General features: G+C 36.8%; 1 protein-coding gene across 1 annotated transcript; it reads left to right on the top strand.

Annotated features, from left to right (window-relative positions):
* The first annotated feature begins 1,861 nt into the window (after window positions 1–1,861).
* On the top strand, window positions 1,862–12,790 carry LOC133518803 (peroxisomal membrane protein PEX13-like). The gene is made up of 4 exons (XM_061852509.1): window positions 1,862–1,944; window positions 2,867–3,447; window positions 5,614–5,797; window positions 11,279–12,790. The coding sequence occupies exons 2-4, from the start codon at window positions 3,029–3,031 to the stop codon at window positions 11,456–11,458; spliced, it is 783 nt and encodes a 260-aa protein (XP_061708493.1). The 5' UTR covers window positions 1,862–1,944; window positions 2,867–3,028; the 3' UTR covers window positions 11,459–12,790.
* The last annotated feature ends 6,747 nt before the right edge of the window (window positions 12,791–19,537 follow it).

Below are 19,537 nucleotides of genomic sequence, written 5' to 3' on the forward strand. Positions count from 1 at the left end.
GACTAATCTAGGACAGAACACGTAATAATAACGTCCATATCCAAAGTGTTTATATGCTTTGCAACATGTGATTAGTACATCAGTTATGTAATAGGTGGTCAAAAAGATTTGTGCCCAAATTTAAAAGATCATTTTGTTTTGATTACGAGATTGGTTCCTCCTATGTACAAAAAAAAAACTGTTTATTGTTATAAAACCACAATTAATTATATATTTTTATGCAATCCCTGTTTAAGTTATTGAGATTCAATTAAATATTTTTATATGCTACTGAGTTGCTTACATTTATATCTATGAGGGGTTGTTTAACAATAGCTTTAGTACAACTAGGTTTATTATTTAGGCTTTCAATTACATCGTTGGGAAAACTGTTCAAAGCTTTTGGTTATGATTGAAGTCTTTAAGATACCTTGAAGTTACTAGACTTTTTAGTGTATTATAAATTATACTACCGTAACCGCCGCACATTACTCAATGACTCTCACTCAATGCACGTCTAATATAAAGAAAGGCGTGATAAACTCGCTGTAATCGGACTAAATATATTAACAACTTTCGAAAATCGACACTTAGGTCAGCTACTGTTTTACGTATCATTTATATTTGACCACTTGACTTGGTTAAGTAAACCATACAAGTTGACTGTCTAATTTGTTACCCGTTGAGATTGAGTGTTTTATCATTGCCGTACTTAATTTAGGCTATAATTATAGATTGACGTCCGGTATGGCCTAGTGGGTAGTGACCCTGCCTATGAAGCCAATGGTCCTGGGTTCGAAATCCGGTAAGGGAATTTATTTGTGTGATGAACACAGTTATTTATTTCTGAGTCATGGGTGTATTTAAGCATGTATTTATCTATATACGTATCGTCGCCTAATACCCATAGTACAAGCTTTGCTTAGGTCGATATGTGTAACATTGTCCCGAATTTTTTTTTTTTGGTATTTTCATTTTACTTTTCGCGAAAGTTATAAAATGGGATAAACTATAATACCCATAATTTGGGTCAACCTTAATAATATGTCGGGGTCGGTTTAAGGCGATCTACATCTTACCAGAAATTAGGCTCCAGTATCCAACTTTGTGGTACCGAACAGACAATATTTGTTTATAATAGTTGTGAACATTTGTGAGTCAATATGTCTGTGTGGTTATCGCAAGTCGATCGTTAACTGTTATTTTGTCTTATCGTAGTTCCTTTCTTTCCTTTAACTTAGGTACAATACTGGCAGTTCATATTTCCAAAAAAAAAACCGATATGCAGTAATTGGAGCCCTATAATATACGAAACATACGACCTAGGGTGCATCGTAGCAGATTATAATTGCGTGAAGGAGCGTTTTCACACTGCCCATCCGATATCGGATGGAAGTAAAATGTAAGACATATGGGGTTTTATGTATTTATTTGATCATTTAATAAATTATTTTTACTAAAACACGATAGCTTACAAAAAAGGCGGACTTGATCTCATATGGCACTCTCCTGCAACTGTTATTCTCATAAACGACTACCGACATCCGATATCGGAAAGGCGCGGCCGATAACTTCATCCATGTCGGAGCTGTCAGCTGCTGAACCAATAATTTTTGTTTTGTGTGCGTATGTATAAGTATAATGTTTGTTGTAGTGTGCGTGACTGCTATTAGAGACAGCGCCCCCGCGGCCTGACTACGCGGTAGGATCCTACATCCGATATCGGATCGAACAATGTGAAAACGCTCTTAGTCTGCGTAATTTACCCATTACGACCGTGACACACGGCGCACGGCCCCGCCTCAAATTACACAGGCCAACTTAGGGCTGCCAATACCGTCAAATACAAGCGGAAAAATTAACTGTTGGCATATAACATTCAGTTCAATCACAGGTCAAGAAAACACATCCCTGAATTTACCAAATATGCAATTTTGTGTTGAAGAAGTTCATCCATCAAGTTAGGTATGCACTTTAATATGTACAACACTTATAATTATATGTATAAAGAGTGTAATAGGTACCAGTTTCATAGATTAGTACGCTACTTTACCTATCCCTTAGAGCTAAATTACCTACTACAGTAGGAAAGGCTAAAGGAATATTTGTTAGGACTGAAATAGATTTTTGACGTGAAATGGAAAAAAAACGCGGAAGTGGAGTAATTAAATGTGAAACTATTAACCTTTCATTATTTTCATTGCACGTCTCTATTTTGCATTTCAACTACTCGAGTTATCTTGGGAAGAGACCTTTATTTCATTGTTTAACCTTTACTGCACAGAAGGAAACCTTAAAGTACAAAAGGCGGATTTAATGCCATGAGGCATTCTCTACCAGTCAACTTTAAGGCAAAGAAGAGAGATTGTAGGCAGTCATTTACCTTATAATATTTTTAATGTGTTTGTTTCTACTTTGTATCGATAAATGAGAAGTCTCTAATGCCGATTCAAATTGCCACGAGAATTCCAGCCTCTGATTATTTTAATGCTATCAGATGCCAACACGTTTGCTGCTGTAATTATTGGTTAACATCGTAATTAATCATACTTCTCCGATGCTGCAGCGAATGTGTTAATACGGCAATTAATCATATACATAACAAGATTATTATGCATATTCTGGCCAATCGGTAGAAGGAAGATCCTTCTATAAATAACTGACATAATCTTAGTCACATATGTAAATGTGTGAACTGTCCCTACGTGCCTAGATTCCAAACAGCCTGCCATAAGTAGGACGGCTGGATTTCCCCATCAATAACATTATGTCTATTGCTTACGCGTCGTTCTATCAGTCTGTGGATGTTATTACATTTGCTAAACAAAACGTCGTTAAATCTAAAAGGAGAAGGTCTAAGAGGTTTATGGAAGTCACCGGTTTGTAGAGGGGATGCTGTATCGACAGGACGTCGTCGCGGGCGACTCGCAGTGGATTTTCTGAAGGCTACGGCGCGTGCCGCATGCCAACTCCGCCGTTGACCTCGCGCGACCCTATTAAAACAAGAAAACATCGCTGATCGGACATATTGTCTCCAATATCCCCAACCATGAAGTTCATCTGTTCGTGTTTGTGTCTGGCGATCGCGCTGGGCAGCGCCGCGGCTGCACCTGCCAGCGGCTTCGTGTTCCCAGACGAGCGGCGGCGGGAGAAAAAACTGGAGCCAGTGATCACACCTCCTGTTCTACCTTACATAGAACATTTGGAGCGTGACCCTAGCACGCTGCTACCCAACGAGACGAAGGGAAGAAACGTGCCATCTGAGTCAGTCAAGCCTCGCTTTGGATTCGGTGGTGGTTTTAACGTCGCACCCACCGGACATGGTGGTCTGACGGCTAGCATAAGCAGCAGCGCCAACGGCCTCGGTTCCAGCCACTCGGCGTCCCAGTCATTCTCGTTCGGGTTTAACGAAGGGTTTAGTGCATCACATTCAGCTAGCCAAGCCTCCTCATTTAATGGATTTGGCAGGTGAGTTTCTAATTACTTTCTAATACATTTTCAAAATAATTTATAATAATAATGAATGATGATGATGGAGAATCTCTGGTTAATCAAGTATTCACATTTTGTTTTGTGTTCACACTTTAATTCCGGTTTATAAGCAAAAAGTCGATACCAAAACAAATTGAAAATTCAAAAAATTCAAAAATTTATTTTGCATATAGGCCCTAAGGGCTCTTTTACAAGTTAATACATTTATAATAATATCATATAGTGACATGAAATATACATAGTATCATTTGAATTAATATTGTTTGAGAGTTTTGAGACCTACCAAGAGTTTGAGAGCTTATTGAAGACATCCTGTAATGAACAGGAACAATCTGGACAACTGGCAGCCTAGCCAGAATAGAATGACAATAGTTGATAGAAAACAATGTATGGACTTTTTTTGAGGATCTGTTATCCCAATACATTTTTTCTTTTGGTTTGGCGTTCGTCGATGTATCTACGATTTTTATTTTAAAAAGTCTTACTAAATTGTCTAAAACCACGCCTCATTTCTTTTTATCTATTGCCTAAAGAGTGGAAAGAAACTCCAGACCTTGGCAATGTTTTGTAACTGTCTCTGTAAACCTGTACCCGACAAGGCACGCTGGTTCGGTCAAGTAGTGTGACACCGTTAAGCTAACTATGTAACTGTTACATACATCTCGTTGCGCGAATATGTCTCGAGTTGAGAAATTTTGGCTCACTGCCCGCGGATTTTTAGAGCCTGACAAACAAGTTACAGCTTAATTTTATTATTAGGTGTTGGACTTTGTAGCACCGTTAAAAAGTTATCGACATTCATTAAATTAATATTCATAAGCCCCAGTGATATTCAGTAACTTATGATTCACAACTTATTCATTTGTAAATCAACGTAAGAGGCAACAGGAGTGGTTATATCTTCATACAAACGAACTCGAGTGTTTCCTCCGTGGAGGCCGCAAAGAGAAGCAGAATTAGCCTAAAAAGAAAAACAGTCCGACACAGATAATTTCATTAAAATTTAGATCTCAAAATTTCTTTATATTTGGTTAAATTTTGGAGGAGGAACAGTCGAGTACGAAACATCGTGTTTTGAGATTTTTACGCAGGATTTTTCGCCTAACCTGGCGTTGTCCTTATCGCACCAATAGTTTTAGGAGCCGCTTAGCGTTAGCGAGACGGATATATTCACCTAAAATATTTAAGTCTCAGCTCTCGTATCCTCTTAACATCCGCTTATATCAAATTGTAAAACAATATTTTTAAACGTTGTATCGTTATATCTAATATAAATAAAAGAAACAGGGACCGAGTTCAGACAATAAAAATATATAATCATTTTAATAATTACACATACACATGTTTGGATTGTGTGTGTTACAACTACGGGATTCATGATTAAACTTAATGCCAAAACTTCGTTTCGCTAATGTCACTGCTACTAAAACTTCCATTCTAAATCTCTACCTATTATGGCGATCAATGATCATGTAATTTATAAATGTTCACCGAGGTCTGTCGCTTCTGTTAGGTATATGTATCTATCACGTGAATTGTAACATTTATTTTTGTTCTTATTATGATTACTGTGGTCAGAGATGATTCCATGTTGCTCGCCTAACGAACCTTAATAACGGTCAAAAATATTATGGTTAACCGACACCGGAACTTAACGCTTTAGGCGTTTGAACTTTCATACTCACTGGTGTGCTACATTATGTGAAATTCTAGCATACTATGTTCTTTTATAGGATTAGGTAATTTATTATAAGCTTATTTCATGTTTCTTGCCCTATTTTTAGAGAAGCAATTAAGTATACCTATGTATGGTAATATTACAAAACTTCTTAGAACGAACGTCGCAAGTAACCACCAATATCCTAACAAATTTAATAAGTAGGTATATCCCGTCGCTCAATGGCTCTTAATATATAGTTGTAGGTTGACGAATAGCGACTGTCTGACCTTCCAACACAAAGGGAAAACTAGGCCTTATTGGGACTAATCCAGTTTCCTCACGACTTTTTCCTTCACAAATTAGTAAATATCTATGTATCAAATGCCCGTGCGTGAATAAGTTCCAATAACGTCATTGGTAAACTTTGATATAATATGCATTCAGCACAAACCAGTAACAACACATTTTTCATTACTTTCCAGCGGCTTCGGCGGCAGTCAGGCCAGTAGCCAAGCGGCCTCTTTCGGCGGTTCCGGCAGTTCCTTGTCCGGTGCGGCGTCATCTGCTTCGGCGTTTGGCGGCCACGGCGGCTCCGGTAGTCAGAGCGCCTCGCAGGCGTTTGGCCTTAACGGCCTAAATTCCCTGGGCGGATTCCAGCCACATGAGGCAACGTCACTTTTTCAGTAATTTATCAAAGCTTAATTTAATGGATCGAGCTGGAGCATTTAGCCAGACCGCGTTTCATGCCTATGGCATTAACGTCCTAAACTCGTTGAGTGGATTCTAGCCTCATAGGTAATGTTACTTTTCTGTGGTTTAGTATAGATTCATTCGGTGGTCGACTGGAAGTAGCCAGAGCGCCTCTCAGGCCTATGCCGTCAACGGCCTGTAAGAAAGGGCTCGGCGCCATGCGGTAGCGTTACTTTTCAAAGGTTTATTAAAACTTCATTTGGTGGGTCGAAATGGTCTCACGGGCCTGTGGCATTAACAACCTAAACTCCCTAAACGTACCTACCTATTCAAGCCTCATAATGAGGTATGTAACGTACATTTTTCAGTAGTTTTATTTAGCGACTCAAACTATAGTTGCCAGGGCATAGGGCTGCCATCTCGAATTTCGCCAAACCCGGACAAAGATTCAAAAAAACCCGGAGATTTGGCGTAAATCGCATTTTTTCCCCGGACGAGTCCGAAAATAATTATTAAAAAAAACAAGACCTTTAATTTTACACGTAGTTTTAATGTGCTTCCTTACATGAAAAGTGTCCGGGTTTTCCCCGGACACTTCTTGACCCCCCCCGGACGGCCCCCGGACGGCCTCCAAACTAGGACAAATCCGGGAAAACCCGGACGGATGGCAGCCCTACTGTTGCCTATAGCCCCCGAGCTATTGATCATACATTAAAGATATTACTCTAATGAATTAACTCTGGACTTGTGACTGTGTACTCATGACGACCGACGATCTATCAAAAGTGAGCTACTAGCAGTTGGAGAGGCCAAAGACAATGCTAAGGACATGGAGGCGTAGCGCGAGCTTGTGAAAGCATACTGCAAATCCAGTAGCAGTAGAACGAACACAATAACAACGATAAGTAGGTATCAGATTTGCTACAATATATAAACTACAGCTAAACAACTTCACTTACCATAATGATTCGAAATACATACACCGGACGTATACGTATTTCTCAAGTTTTGCGCAACATATTACGCAGGGTCATCTACATTTCATTGCTCTAGGTTCTAGGTAATATGACATTACATCTAGCTATTCAAAGAACCGAAGAACTTGCGAAAGAAATCACATATGAAACAAAAAATTATAGCATAGGCTTCATTGACTGCTTGCTCAACCAAATTAGCACTTAGCTCTTGCAATAAACACAATACCGGTTATTATTTCATGACTATTTTACTATGCAATTATGCATCGGGTAGGTAAGTACTTAGCTGTCAAATAGGTATATTTGATTATGATAATGTTTTCATAATACATTTTCACACATTTTATTTTTATTGAATCCTATAGAAACAGAATTTGAAAAAAGATAAGAACCTGCCTAATAATTACCGCAGTAGATAATGCATGAGTTTTACATTATTAGATTACCCGATTTTTTTATATCTTAAATCTAGGCAACCATGGCCTGGACCAACAATAAGGCAATCTATTACAGTTAGATTATATATAAAATAAGCTTTCATTTGATATAATATACGATTAAATAACAAAAAAAAGAAAAAAATACTGTTCGTACGCAATTTAACTAGGCAACCTATTTGCAACGTGTCAATGTGAATATTATCTACCTATCATTTATGTCTTATCACAAATAAATAACAGATGAGGGTAACGTATCGTGACCATGAGTTAGACGTTGAGAGTGAAAATAAAATTATTATTTATCATTCAGCCTTAGAGTGAAGACAGGTTTATAGAGTTATGGCTTTCAAAAGGATTATGCTAGGTCTTGTAAAAATACCAAAACCAAAATAGAGACGTCTTCACCGCGACAATCTTGACAATCTTGAATTGATTATCAATGAAAATCTTGAATGAATTATTCAGATCATAATTATAGCGCAGACGTATATTTTTAATTACATTACCGTAAATTGATGATGAGTTCATTAGCATTCCCACGATGATGGAACCAGTCGCCAGTCGCCACTGGCCATCGCCGCTAACGATCTGATTATTGTAATATCGCCTTTAATCACGAGAATCCCATCTGAATTTTAATGTAGTACTTACGTACGACAAACGAATAGCTAAACTAAACATATGCGTGCCAAAATACATCCTATCAAAATATATCATATCAACAGATAATGAAGGAAAAGATAGCTTTAACCCTGTATGGATAATTTCTTACCGTAAACCTCTTCCGAAGAAACGCTAACAATAGCTATGATTCCAGCATTCACCTGTATACATAATGGACTCAAATATTTTTTTGTAAAATAAGTATGAGCCTAAGTACCTATACTTACCGTATTTTACATTTATGGACCTATTGCCAAATATTGCTTAAAGTTCTGATTGTAGGTAGGTTCTTGTCACCATGAACGTTAAAAATAACGGAACTTGAAGGACCAAAAGCCATTCAAGTTTATATATAATAATTTAAAATGTGTAAATCAGATATGTCACGCTTTATGTGTATAGTGTGTATACACAAATACTATTGTTTGTTAGGAATTTTCCAAGACAGGCTCCAAATCCTCATTAGCAGGCAGTTTTGAAGGCAAAAATTAAAATATTGCTATTACAATTTATCAGCCATTGGAAATATAATATTTGCGCAGAATACAATGAATGTATTCCGTGATTCGTAGCGTATTTCGTTAGCGTTAACATATAGGTAGTGGAGTTCTGAAAGACGCCAATATCTAATGGTAGCAGTAATAGCAATTACGAGTTGTTTAATCGAAGAATCGTACTAAGGTTTTCCTCTTCTCTAAAAAGGCAACTACACGAGGACGCCACGTACACCATTTTCCTATGTTGGGTATCAAAGGGTTGGGTAGCAAATCTGATACCTACTTATTGTTGGCCGTTCGTCAATCATGACCAATTTTTAAATACGAACTTACTGTCTAATAGGAAAAACTGGGAAAATACTTAGCAATCGGAAATGCTGGGAAAATAACAATAGGATCATAAAATGTACCCAAGAATTGAAGAAAACTATGAACATATTATACTTACATATTTCTATATGTATACCTGGTCTAAAATTCAGTCTTTCAACACTGACTTTTCATTGAGGATTGGAACAACATTTGTGTTAAATTTGACCCAGTGCTGCATAAAACAGTTTACCTATACATTAAACTACCACGTTATGACTTCGTGTAGTAATTATTTATTTAGATGGATCTTTTGTACGATATATGTATATTTATTGCCGACGTTCAACGCCTACTTACACAAGTGTTATCCACTGACGTACTAGTTTGAACTAAGGCACACGGGACCGGTTCCGGTACCAAAAATTTCATTCCCCGGTTCTGGGTATGTGTGGTACCGGGACTGGGATTCCCGGTTCTTCACGCTTCTTAGGGCATCTTATGACTTTTAAAAAAAATTGTTTGTGTAAGTGTATAATCTTTATGAAATTATTTTTTCTATATAATTCCAACCTATTTTAAGAAACTAATCCGTACACATTTATCCAAGCCAAAACATTTCTTTAATCACAATATATTTATCCCACCTATATCGTTGTCATATAAATATAAAAATGTACAGTTTTCGAAATAACTACAAAATTTCGTAAAATACCATGTACATAAAGTGACATTTGAGTTTGACCGCGCGACAGTAGCGGCCCTAGCGGTGAATTCTCCCGGTATTCCCTATTTCAAACTTTTTTGATAACATCGATATGAATAACACCGGTCAAACTGTGGCAATATTTGTGCATATTGACTTGTCAATCTGGTCCGCCTAATTTTTAAGGCGACGGCATGGTCTGCACAAGTTAAAATCTCAACCCGGCATATTTTTTATATAAATCCAAAATCCTACAAGAAGAATGTCCAAATATATCACCCTACTTAAGTTTTAAAAGTTGATTTTCCGACAAACACATGTAACAAATAGATTGACACCTAGTTCATCAAAATCGACTTAGTAGCTTTACTACTGGTAACTTAAACACAGACCTGAGAAAACCGGGAAATACCGGTGTCGGGTCTTCAGTACCAGTTATTCACACTATACATTTCCCGGTAATCCCGGTTCTGAAATTCCCGGGAGTTCCCGGGAGCATGCCCTAGTTACAACATTTTATATCATATGACGCACGTCGGCGGTCACGTGGTGCCGGACACGATTCTTTATTTTATGGTTTTTGGAACCTACATTAATACTCCAACGACACTGAATATTAAATAGTCTTTCGTGCACTTTATATAGAACCAACTAAGTTTCGAAATCATACATTATACGAGGGTCAAAACATTGTTTGGTGTTGTGTTATTGTATTTATTTACATACGTTTAGTCCATAAATGTCATGATACGATATCTAAATGGCAATTTGAGTGGATATTTATGAACCTCGTAATGACATTTCACACTGCATTTAAATTGTATTTAAACTTCACTATTACTATTTTAATAGTATAGGATCTCTTGTTCTACTGAGATAGGTGAGGAAGGCTTAGGCTTTTTTAAGGGGTAGGCAAAGGCGTATCCAGCGCTTATAGTCAGGGGGAGGGAGTACACCTGACAAAATTCAGGGGGGGAACACCAGTTTAGAAAAATATCTACTGATTTCCTAGACCAGTATTAAATATTACGTCTGTCTATACCTAGAGGTCAAGCAATGTGGCAGCCAAATCATTTTTTATAAGACTGGTTAGTTTAACTAAATATGTTCGCATAGTCTAGTCGTACCTAGCCAAACCTCTGTTTTGACACTATACTGTTTTATGAAATATCGTATTACGTATATCGTTTCTATAGATACTAACCTAACCTAACCTATACTATTTCACTATGTGCAGGAAAATATCTCTCAAATATCTACGCACCGCACCTACATATCCACTCAATTGCTTTGGTAACTGTAGTTACCAGCTGTCATCCTTATTTTATTATAATAATAGAGGTCACTGAAAAATATGAAGCATGTGAGTGGATAGAAATATGTTGGTCAGACAAAGAAAATGAAAAAAATATATTACAAATTATTTTTATGTGCACTGTCACCACCGCTTATTTCTTTTTAGTGAACAATAACCTGTCTGGATAACGTTTTAAACACCTTAATAATCGTGTATCATAAGTATATGTAATCTACACAATTGTTCATTACAATTGCTAGGCTGGCGATATCAAAGAACTATAATTTAAATTATTTTTCACGGCTGTCTTTGGTTACACACGTGTTATATACCTTCCTATATATGAAATGTAATGTTAATGTGATGAAACCTTGAGCGTTATGTATCAACATAATTATCTCACATAATTTCTTAGCAAAGGAATTACCTCCAAGCTGTACCAATATTTTTTAAACATTAATTTATGTGTAGTAGATATTTGATGAATTTTTCGAATTTTCCTGATTGCGTATGTATTTTAGTTAATAACAGTACAGCATAAAATAATCTTGTTTTTTTTTTCTTCCAGGCAACCTTTGGCGAGGGTCTATTGGACGTGAGGCACCGAGGGATCCCCGATTTTCCCTTTCCAGAACTTATTGGCAGAAATGGGAGAAGCAAAGGCATAAGCGCTGCTAGCTTTAGAAAATCGAGGCCTCTGAGTACCGATAGCGACGATTTTCTGGCGGTTCTGGTCTCTAACAGTTAAACACAAATATAAGTACCTACTCCTTAGGTACATAGTTGGCGTTTAAAGATGAAGATGTTCTCAAGTTTATGCATGCAAGCTGAGATATTTAAATAACATAATCCGTACACGGCGGGAAGACATTGATAACCCGAGATATTAAATTGAAGTTTAAGTTAAAATGTCTTCAATTTTATTTCTCTAGTTATTAACTTCTTCCCGCCGTGTGGTCTACATAATTCTAGGAACGCTCGCATAAACTTGCCAAGAAGGTTTATCATCCATCCATCATTATAAATATTATAAAGATCTACAAACGTGAATATGTTGTTACGTTCTCCTGTATCGTTGTTGGGTTCTGATAATTCTTATACATACTCGTAATAGGAATTTAGGACATAGCGTGACGCTGAGGATGAGATGTCATGAAAATAAAAATTACAATTCGTCCACGGGCGTATAGCGGACCACATAACATGTTTATTAAGTGATTACTATGTACCTATGTAAGTACATATATCGTCAGGTGTCAAGCAAAACTCACTAATTACCACAACAAGGCAAAGTGAACCATATCACTACTAATATAATGATTTGTGTTTAATTATATATATATATATATATATATATATATATATATATATAATTAGTGGCGGAAGACAGGGGAGGCCTTTGCCCAGCAATGGGACACAATGTAGGCTAATAAAAAAAAATTAAGAGTCTTGCTTGACACCTGACAATATCGTTTAGTGCCCACAGTGCAGGATTTGCTTAGTTTTGTGCTAGGTCGGTCTGTGAAAGATTGTCGGCATTTTTTATGGGCAAATCAGTATTCTGTTACAAACTTCACTAGTCCATGTCAAAGTTCACGCAAAAACTGCAATGTATCTCAGTCAGTCAGTAGTGTGGCAACATTCTAACAGCTAAACATAATTTTCATCTTCCAGTGAACAAATATGCTTAGCAAATAGTTTCAAGAGAATACATAAATGTTTTGAAATAGAAACATCGTCAATTATGAAATGCAGCGTGCTAGATGAATGTTTATAGATAAGACCAATTGCCACACCAAAAGCTAGCGGTTTTGCATTGAGTATAAACCGCATAAATGCTTAGTAATTAGGTAAAATAACAGTCACAATTACTAATTTAACTGAATTTGCATTTTTTGTGTAGCTCAACACTACAATGAAAAACATCTGTAAAATATTTAAGCAGGTAGTGGTTAAACTTATATCGTTCCAAAATTATTCATTTCCCAAAGCATACTTTTTATTTAGCTCTCTTACTTGTATAGGTTAAGGTGAACATATTGTATATAAATAGGAAAGTTTGTAACTGTAAGTACAAAAATGTTGTAAGAAATTGTTATTATTTATTTAATTTAAGTTATATTTAAAATCAAAACAATCAAGCTCGAAATTTTAAAAAAATATCGTAATTTTTGTATTTTGGCAAAAAAACTATTTTTGCGAATTTATAATAAATTGAAAGTTACAAAAATATTTATATAATATTTAATAAAATTGTTTATAGTACCTAGCGTAGTAGTTTTTATTTTTGACAGGTTTTGGAACGGGATACTCGGAAAACTACCACCCTTCTACAGGTATAGTCAGGTATGTCATGTTCGAATTGGCCTGACAGTAGGCTGCAGGAATATTTACTCCCCTTAACATCCAAGTTCCTCAATGGGGTGGCCCCCTTTATCTATAAGTAATGTCCAAGTGAACATCATTTTAAAACACCAGGGACATTACTACTTTTGGAGGCATCTTCTGACCTAACAAGGATCAACATTTGGGAAGTGGCAAATGTGGCAATATAGTTCATGTCATCCACGATGACGCGCAGATGTGTCAAATCTAACCTTTAATGACATGACAATACGAGTCAAGGCTCGCGTCATCGTGAAGGACACGATCTATATCACCGGGGACGTTAAAGAGTAGGTACTGGGGGTCTACCGCGAAAACCAAAATTCGCAAATTGCGGGGATCTTTCTCTTTTACTCTCACTAACACGTAATTAGAAAGACAGAAAAATGCCCGCAATTAACGAACTTCGATTTTCGCGGTTATAGCCTTTATCTTATATCTCGAAACGTGGTGGTCGTATTTATACAAGTTTAAACAGGACTATGCGACTCAAATGTCACTAAAAACCTATTCAGTACAACTTCCACTACCACAAGTAACATCTTTAACACAGATCATATAATATCTTTAATAACAAAAACGCCTGAGTTTAGACGGTGTGTTTTGCAGTATCAATCCATTAGACTATCCATTTTAACTGGCGTTACACACTCTGCAAGCCCTTAAGACTTACACGTATTTATTTAAAGATAAAACGTGTTCATTTCCAATAAATCAGGTTATAGAATATGTGAGGCGTCTTCGCAGTAGGCTTCGCCTGAGTTGCGGGGAACCAGGTAGCAGAGGGCCTACCGCGAACCACGTTCGACGTGTTGCCTCTCTATCGCACTTGTAAATTCGTACATAAGTGTGACAGGGAGGCAACACGTCGAACGTGGTTCGCGGTAGGCCTTCAGGTAGATACACATACAAGTTATTATCAATGGCATTATAGTTGCAGGCATTAGAGGGCAAGTCAGTAAATGAGTGAATTTTTACTGTAGGGTTGAATGATGGTTTTGATAAGTTTTGTAAAACGATAGATATTACACTGAAAAAAATAGATAGCCGAACTGCCGGCCTATGATGGTTTTGTCATTATATCATTAATCATTTAATGCTTGGATTGGCGATTATCTGATAAGTGACTTAATTCGGTATAAAGTCGCGAGGGTAACCTATAATTGACTAATGATAGCGCGACATATTTTGAGGTTTTGAAAAATGAATTTTAAACTCTATGCCTTAAGGCGTATTTTAAAGAATAGATGATTAAATCACATTCTACCACTTATCTTCATATGACATTAACAGTTAAAAATTATCCATGGTTTGTGCTTTTGAAAAATAAATTGTAAACAAGTATACTTAAAGCGTATTTTAATGAATAGTTGGTTAAATGACATATTACCACTTATCCACATTTGACATTGATAGTTAAAAGTTATCCATGATTTAAGAGTTTGCAAAATAGATTCTTATTGTGTTTAATTAAGACTTCTTTTAATAAATAGTTGGCTTAATGATAAGTTGTGTCTACAATTCATACATAGCAAATGGGGAATCATTGCTCGCTTAGATTTGAAGGCACGTTTTAAGGTTTGAAAGACAGGCAAATGTAGGAAAGCGTGTAAGGTGTTCAAAATTAAGCGTGTAGATCATTTCCAACTTTTCACACGATGAGTTACTTTTGGTACGGACTGTGCCTATTGAGTGAAATTTACGTAAGGCGGTCTTCACACTGGCGTTGCACCGCATTCCATTGCGATGTGGATGATTTAGTATACGGCAGAGTTCGCTATAGTTTTCCTTCAATAGTTTTTCGCCCGGAACTGAGAACTCGCGGTTTGCCAAAAATTATGTATAGCGATTGCATTTGTTGCACCTACTTACTCGGAAAATGATAAACTCTGGTACAGCAACTTGGTCAGTAGAAAAAAGGCGGTAAATTTTTAAAAATATAGGCGCAAAGTGTCTCCCATATAAAATTTAAACTTTGCGCCTTTTTCTACTGCCAAACTGGGTGTGTTTGAGTATAGTTCCAAGTCACCATAGAGATTTAAAAAGACCGTATCTGTGGTAAACGGTTACGTTTCTTGTCAAATGACTATATTATGTAATTTTGAATTCGTTTATCTTGCTAATTATGTAAAATGGTACATTTAAAAACAATATCAAAAACGTGTAAGCCGGGCTTTTTCATTTGATACTGCCGACCATACTTTCTTGCAAACAAGTTGACTAGAATAGCAATAAGACCCCTCACAAATAGCTTTTGGGTTTCTAGGCTCTTATATAGCTCCAGAACCCCTTGATTGAGCCTGCTCATAATTTAATATAAATTAGTACAAAATTAAAGTTATTGCATAACAAGCTATCCTCTGAGAGCTCTTAAAAAAAAAATGTCGAGACCTGCCAATAGCCAGTCGTGTGTTCCAAGTTGAATGTATGATTTTTTGTCATATTATTTGGTCCCAACGTGGTTCGAAAGTTAGAGGGAGGGACTCTTCTTTTTTCTTTCTTATATCTATTATAATATTATCTTTATCTAAAAATGGTCATGAAAGACCCATATTTGTTTTAAATGACCTATCTAATGACAGCCCACACCGTAAGTTAAACACTACGGTTTAACTAACTCACGTTATTTTTGACACTTGTGCGACATGTTTCGGAGAACCTATTAGGTCTTCATTTTCAATCATGTCTAGTTCATGTGAGCATTCACGCTAGTCATATTTCTTTTTTGCTAAAGTTAGACTCACAACCGTTTAAATTCGATCCCATGCCGTGCTTATTGTTAGCTTGGCTCAGTTAATTATGAACTGCAACATCCTATGTATACCTTATATTTCGTAAATGAATGACTTATGACGTCACAAAGTTTATGACTTCCCCTCCCTCTAGTTACAACATGTCACATTTTCTTGACCCCCTCTCTCCCCCTTAACGTGTGATCTAATTAATGGATGACCTCTTGGGGCTAGTCCGGTTTCCTCAGAATGTTTTCAGGAAGGTAGTGTTAATGAACATAACAAAATAAAATAATACTAGGCGAAATATTTATTTATTAATAGGGCACGCTTCTCTGCATGTAATGCATCCCTCGAGCAGCGCCCCCTTCCATTTCCGCTTCAGGTTCGCCTTTTATTGGAAGATTTCTGGAAAAAAGAAAAACCTATTATACCTATAAAGTAAAATAATCAAAAAAACTTTTTACAAACCGACTTCAAAAAGGATAAAATAAAATATTATACTTTTTTAAGTATATCCTTGACTACGTACTTGGGGCGACCAACCGGCCGTCGACCGATCGGGCGCCCCAGGTACCGCAGGTGTGATATCGTGGAGGCGGACCTGCGTCGGCTGAATGCCAATTCATGGCAGGAAACCGCGCTGGATCGGGACAGGTGGCGTTCTCTCGTTTCGGAGGCCAAGATTCTTTTTGGATCGCTGAGCCAAAGCAGTTAGTTAGTTGTTTTTAAGTATATACATTACCAACTAATATGTTTGAAGTCGGTGCCTTATCGTCAGTTTATATTAAAATTTCTGATCACAATATCATATTGTTGCATTAAAACTACTTTGATTAAGCTAATCGCAAGATATAAGGTAATTGCAGCAAAAACAATTAGAAGTCTCACAAGTTATTTTCTCAACACATTATGACGTTAAGATTTTATAATTAAGTGAATAGTTAAAAAAATATTCATATTGTCCATTTCTGCCTGAAACACAAGGAATCCTAGTTAAGGTATTTGTAAACCACTTTTCTCTAATAACAATTCTTAGTCTTTAAGAGCAACCAACGTAGGTACAATACTTTTTCAATGGATGTGGTAGGCAGCTGCCCCCAGTCTCCCATTTAAAGAAATCCATGTACATGGGTATGTGTTCGGTTTTCTCTATCTTTATAAACTCTATCACTTCCAATATTTTGTCCTCCTACCACCTTTACGCTGATGACCTTCAAATATACTCTCAGGGCTCTGTTGCCGATCTACCACAGACTATCTGCGCCATGAACACTGACTTGGAGAGCATCTTAGATTGGAGTAAGCGTTACGGTCTCAAGGTAAACCCTACTAAAACTCAGGTTATGGTAGTAGGTAGCTCAAAGCTTACTGCCCGGATTGATTTTGGCTCTCTACCTGCCATTGTGTTTGACGGTATTCAGATTCCCTTCTCTGTCCAGGTAAGGAATCTGGGTGTCATGATGGACCAGAGTCTCTCTTGGGCACCTCAGGTGAGTGAGGTTAGTAGGAGGATGTTTGCTGCAATTGCATCGCTCCGCAGACTTCGAAATTTCTTGCCTTACGCCACTAAAATTGCGCTAGCTCAATCTCTCTTACTGCCCATATTAGATTATGCTGACATTTGCTATCTTGACCTTACGCAGGATCAGCTGAATAAGCTTGAGCGCCTCCAGAATCTCTGTATAAGGTTTATATTTGGCTTGCGCAAATATGACCATGTGTCTCAGTTTCGTTCTCAGCTCAAGTGGCTTCCTATTCGTCTTCGCCGTGACTCTCATGTTCTTGCCCTCCTATATGGCATTCTCTTTAACCCCGCTACACCACCTTATCTCAAAGAGCGTTTCAAGTATCTCTCTTCTATCAGATGTTCTCAGACTCATATTCTTGCTCCTCCCTTATCTACTTCAAAATTTTATAATAGCTCTTTTACCTTCCGGGCTGTTCGGTTATGGAATGCTCTGCCAGTAGAATTAAGATTAGCTAAATCTCTCCCCATTTTCAAAAATCAGCTGAAACTATACTTTCTATCTCTACCTTAAGTTGCCATTTATATATTTTATATGTGTAAGTATAAATATATATATATTGTATTATATTATATTGTATATTTATTAGTATATTAGGTATTGTTTTAATACTTATATAAGTAGTATGTGTGTTTGTATTTAATAGTCTCCATATTTAGCTCCTTGCACTACCTGTTGACTTTTGTATGAGTTCGAAATTTCCTGCTACCTAAAGGTTGTCTGGAAGAGATCGCTTTTTAGCGATAAGACCGCCTGTTGTTACCTGGTTCTATTTTCCTTTAAAATTCATTTGTAGTTTTACATGTATGTAAAATGTATAATTTGTTGGTGCAATAAAGAATATTTACTTACTTACTTACTTACTTCGGTCACCGCAGAGAAAATTTGAGGAGTGGAGCCCTAAACATGGTAGGTAAACCTAAATTTAATTTATTCATAAAGTGTCCAATGTCCATGCAATTTTGCAGATACATCACGTAAAACTAACAGGTGACTTGCATGGAACGACTCTGGGTATCTATGTACCTAATCGCGGAAAACGTCAAACATTTCACAAATATTTATACTTAAAATATTATAACAACGGTTATATGTATATGTAATCTCTTAATATTTTAGAAATTACAAAATAGTATTTGACTACCTATTTGTATCCGATTTAGCAGAATGAATGATAGATGAGTTGTAACAAAACGTACTAATCCCGATTCCAAGTAATCCCCATTGGTGTTGTCAGGGATTACTTTGGCGATCTTACGGTTTACAAGAAAATATCGATTCTGTCCATCCATTCGATTTATTCTAAAATTTCTAATTATGATTTTGCAGTTATTACATACCAACTGAACGTTTAGCGAATGAATTCCTTTTCTGTTTAGAAACTGTACGCCATGCGGTAAAGGTTATGGAAATATTTTTACTTGGGTGCAGTCTACTGTGCCTAAAATGTTAGCAACCCCATATGCCTCCTGAACACCTCTCATTTTCTGGGAAGACTATCCAAGTGTCCTTGAGTCTGTAAACAATCCAACACTTTCATGATTTGGTACTTTAGCTACACGTAGCATTGAATAATACTTACATAAATACATATGTAAGAGTGGTAAAGAAGTTGCATATAATAACAAAAATAAGGTATGATTCTGCATTGAAATATTTAGGTAGAAACACTTCAAATACAAATACCACAAAAATCCACATTCAAGCCTCATTCGTACTTCATGGTCCCTAAAAACTACGTAAGAAAATAAATATAAATATTTTGTTACTGACTGTGTCTTTTTGCCTTCATATGTCTCACTGCACATCCATACTCGTGTTTTTTTACCTTCTTATCTCCGGTGTCAGTGGTATTCTGTACCAAAATGGACATACCTTCTATTCACCACAATTACAAATTGATCCAAGTACCGGCTGACGGTAGACTGAGCAATGGACAAGCCATGGTCTTGTCCAGTTCCCCGTTAGTAACTACCGTCAGCCAATAGGTGCAGTGATGTTAAAACCTAAAACAAAGACTTGTAAGTAGGTATATCATTATGAAATAATGATTATGATCAAGGTGGTAAAGGTAACGGGAATGATTTGAGGAATAGTGCAACATTATATCTTTACTTTAAGATGTGCCGGCAATCCATCGCCATGTTGAGGCTTGAGGTCAGCGTCAAGTTCAGCACACAT

This window comes from Cydia pomonella, chromosome 6 (assembly GCF_033807575.1).
Source record: "Cydia pomonella isolate Wapato2018A chromosome 6, ilCydPomo1, whole genome shotgun sequence".
Lineage (NCBI taxonomy): Eukaryota > Metazoa > Arthropoda > Insecta > Lepidoptera > Tortricidae > Cydia > Cydia pomonella.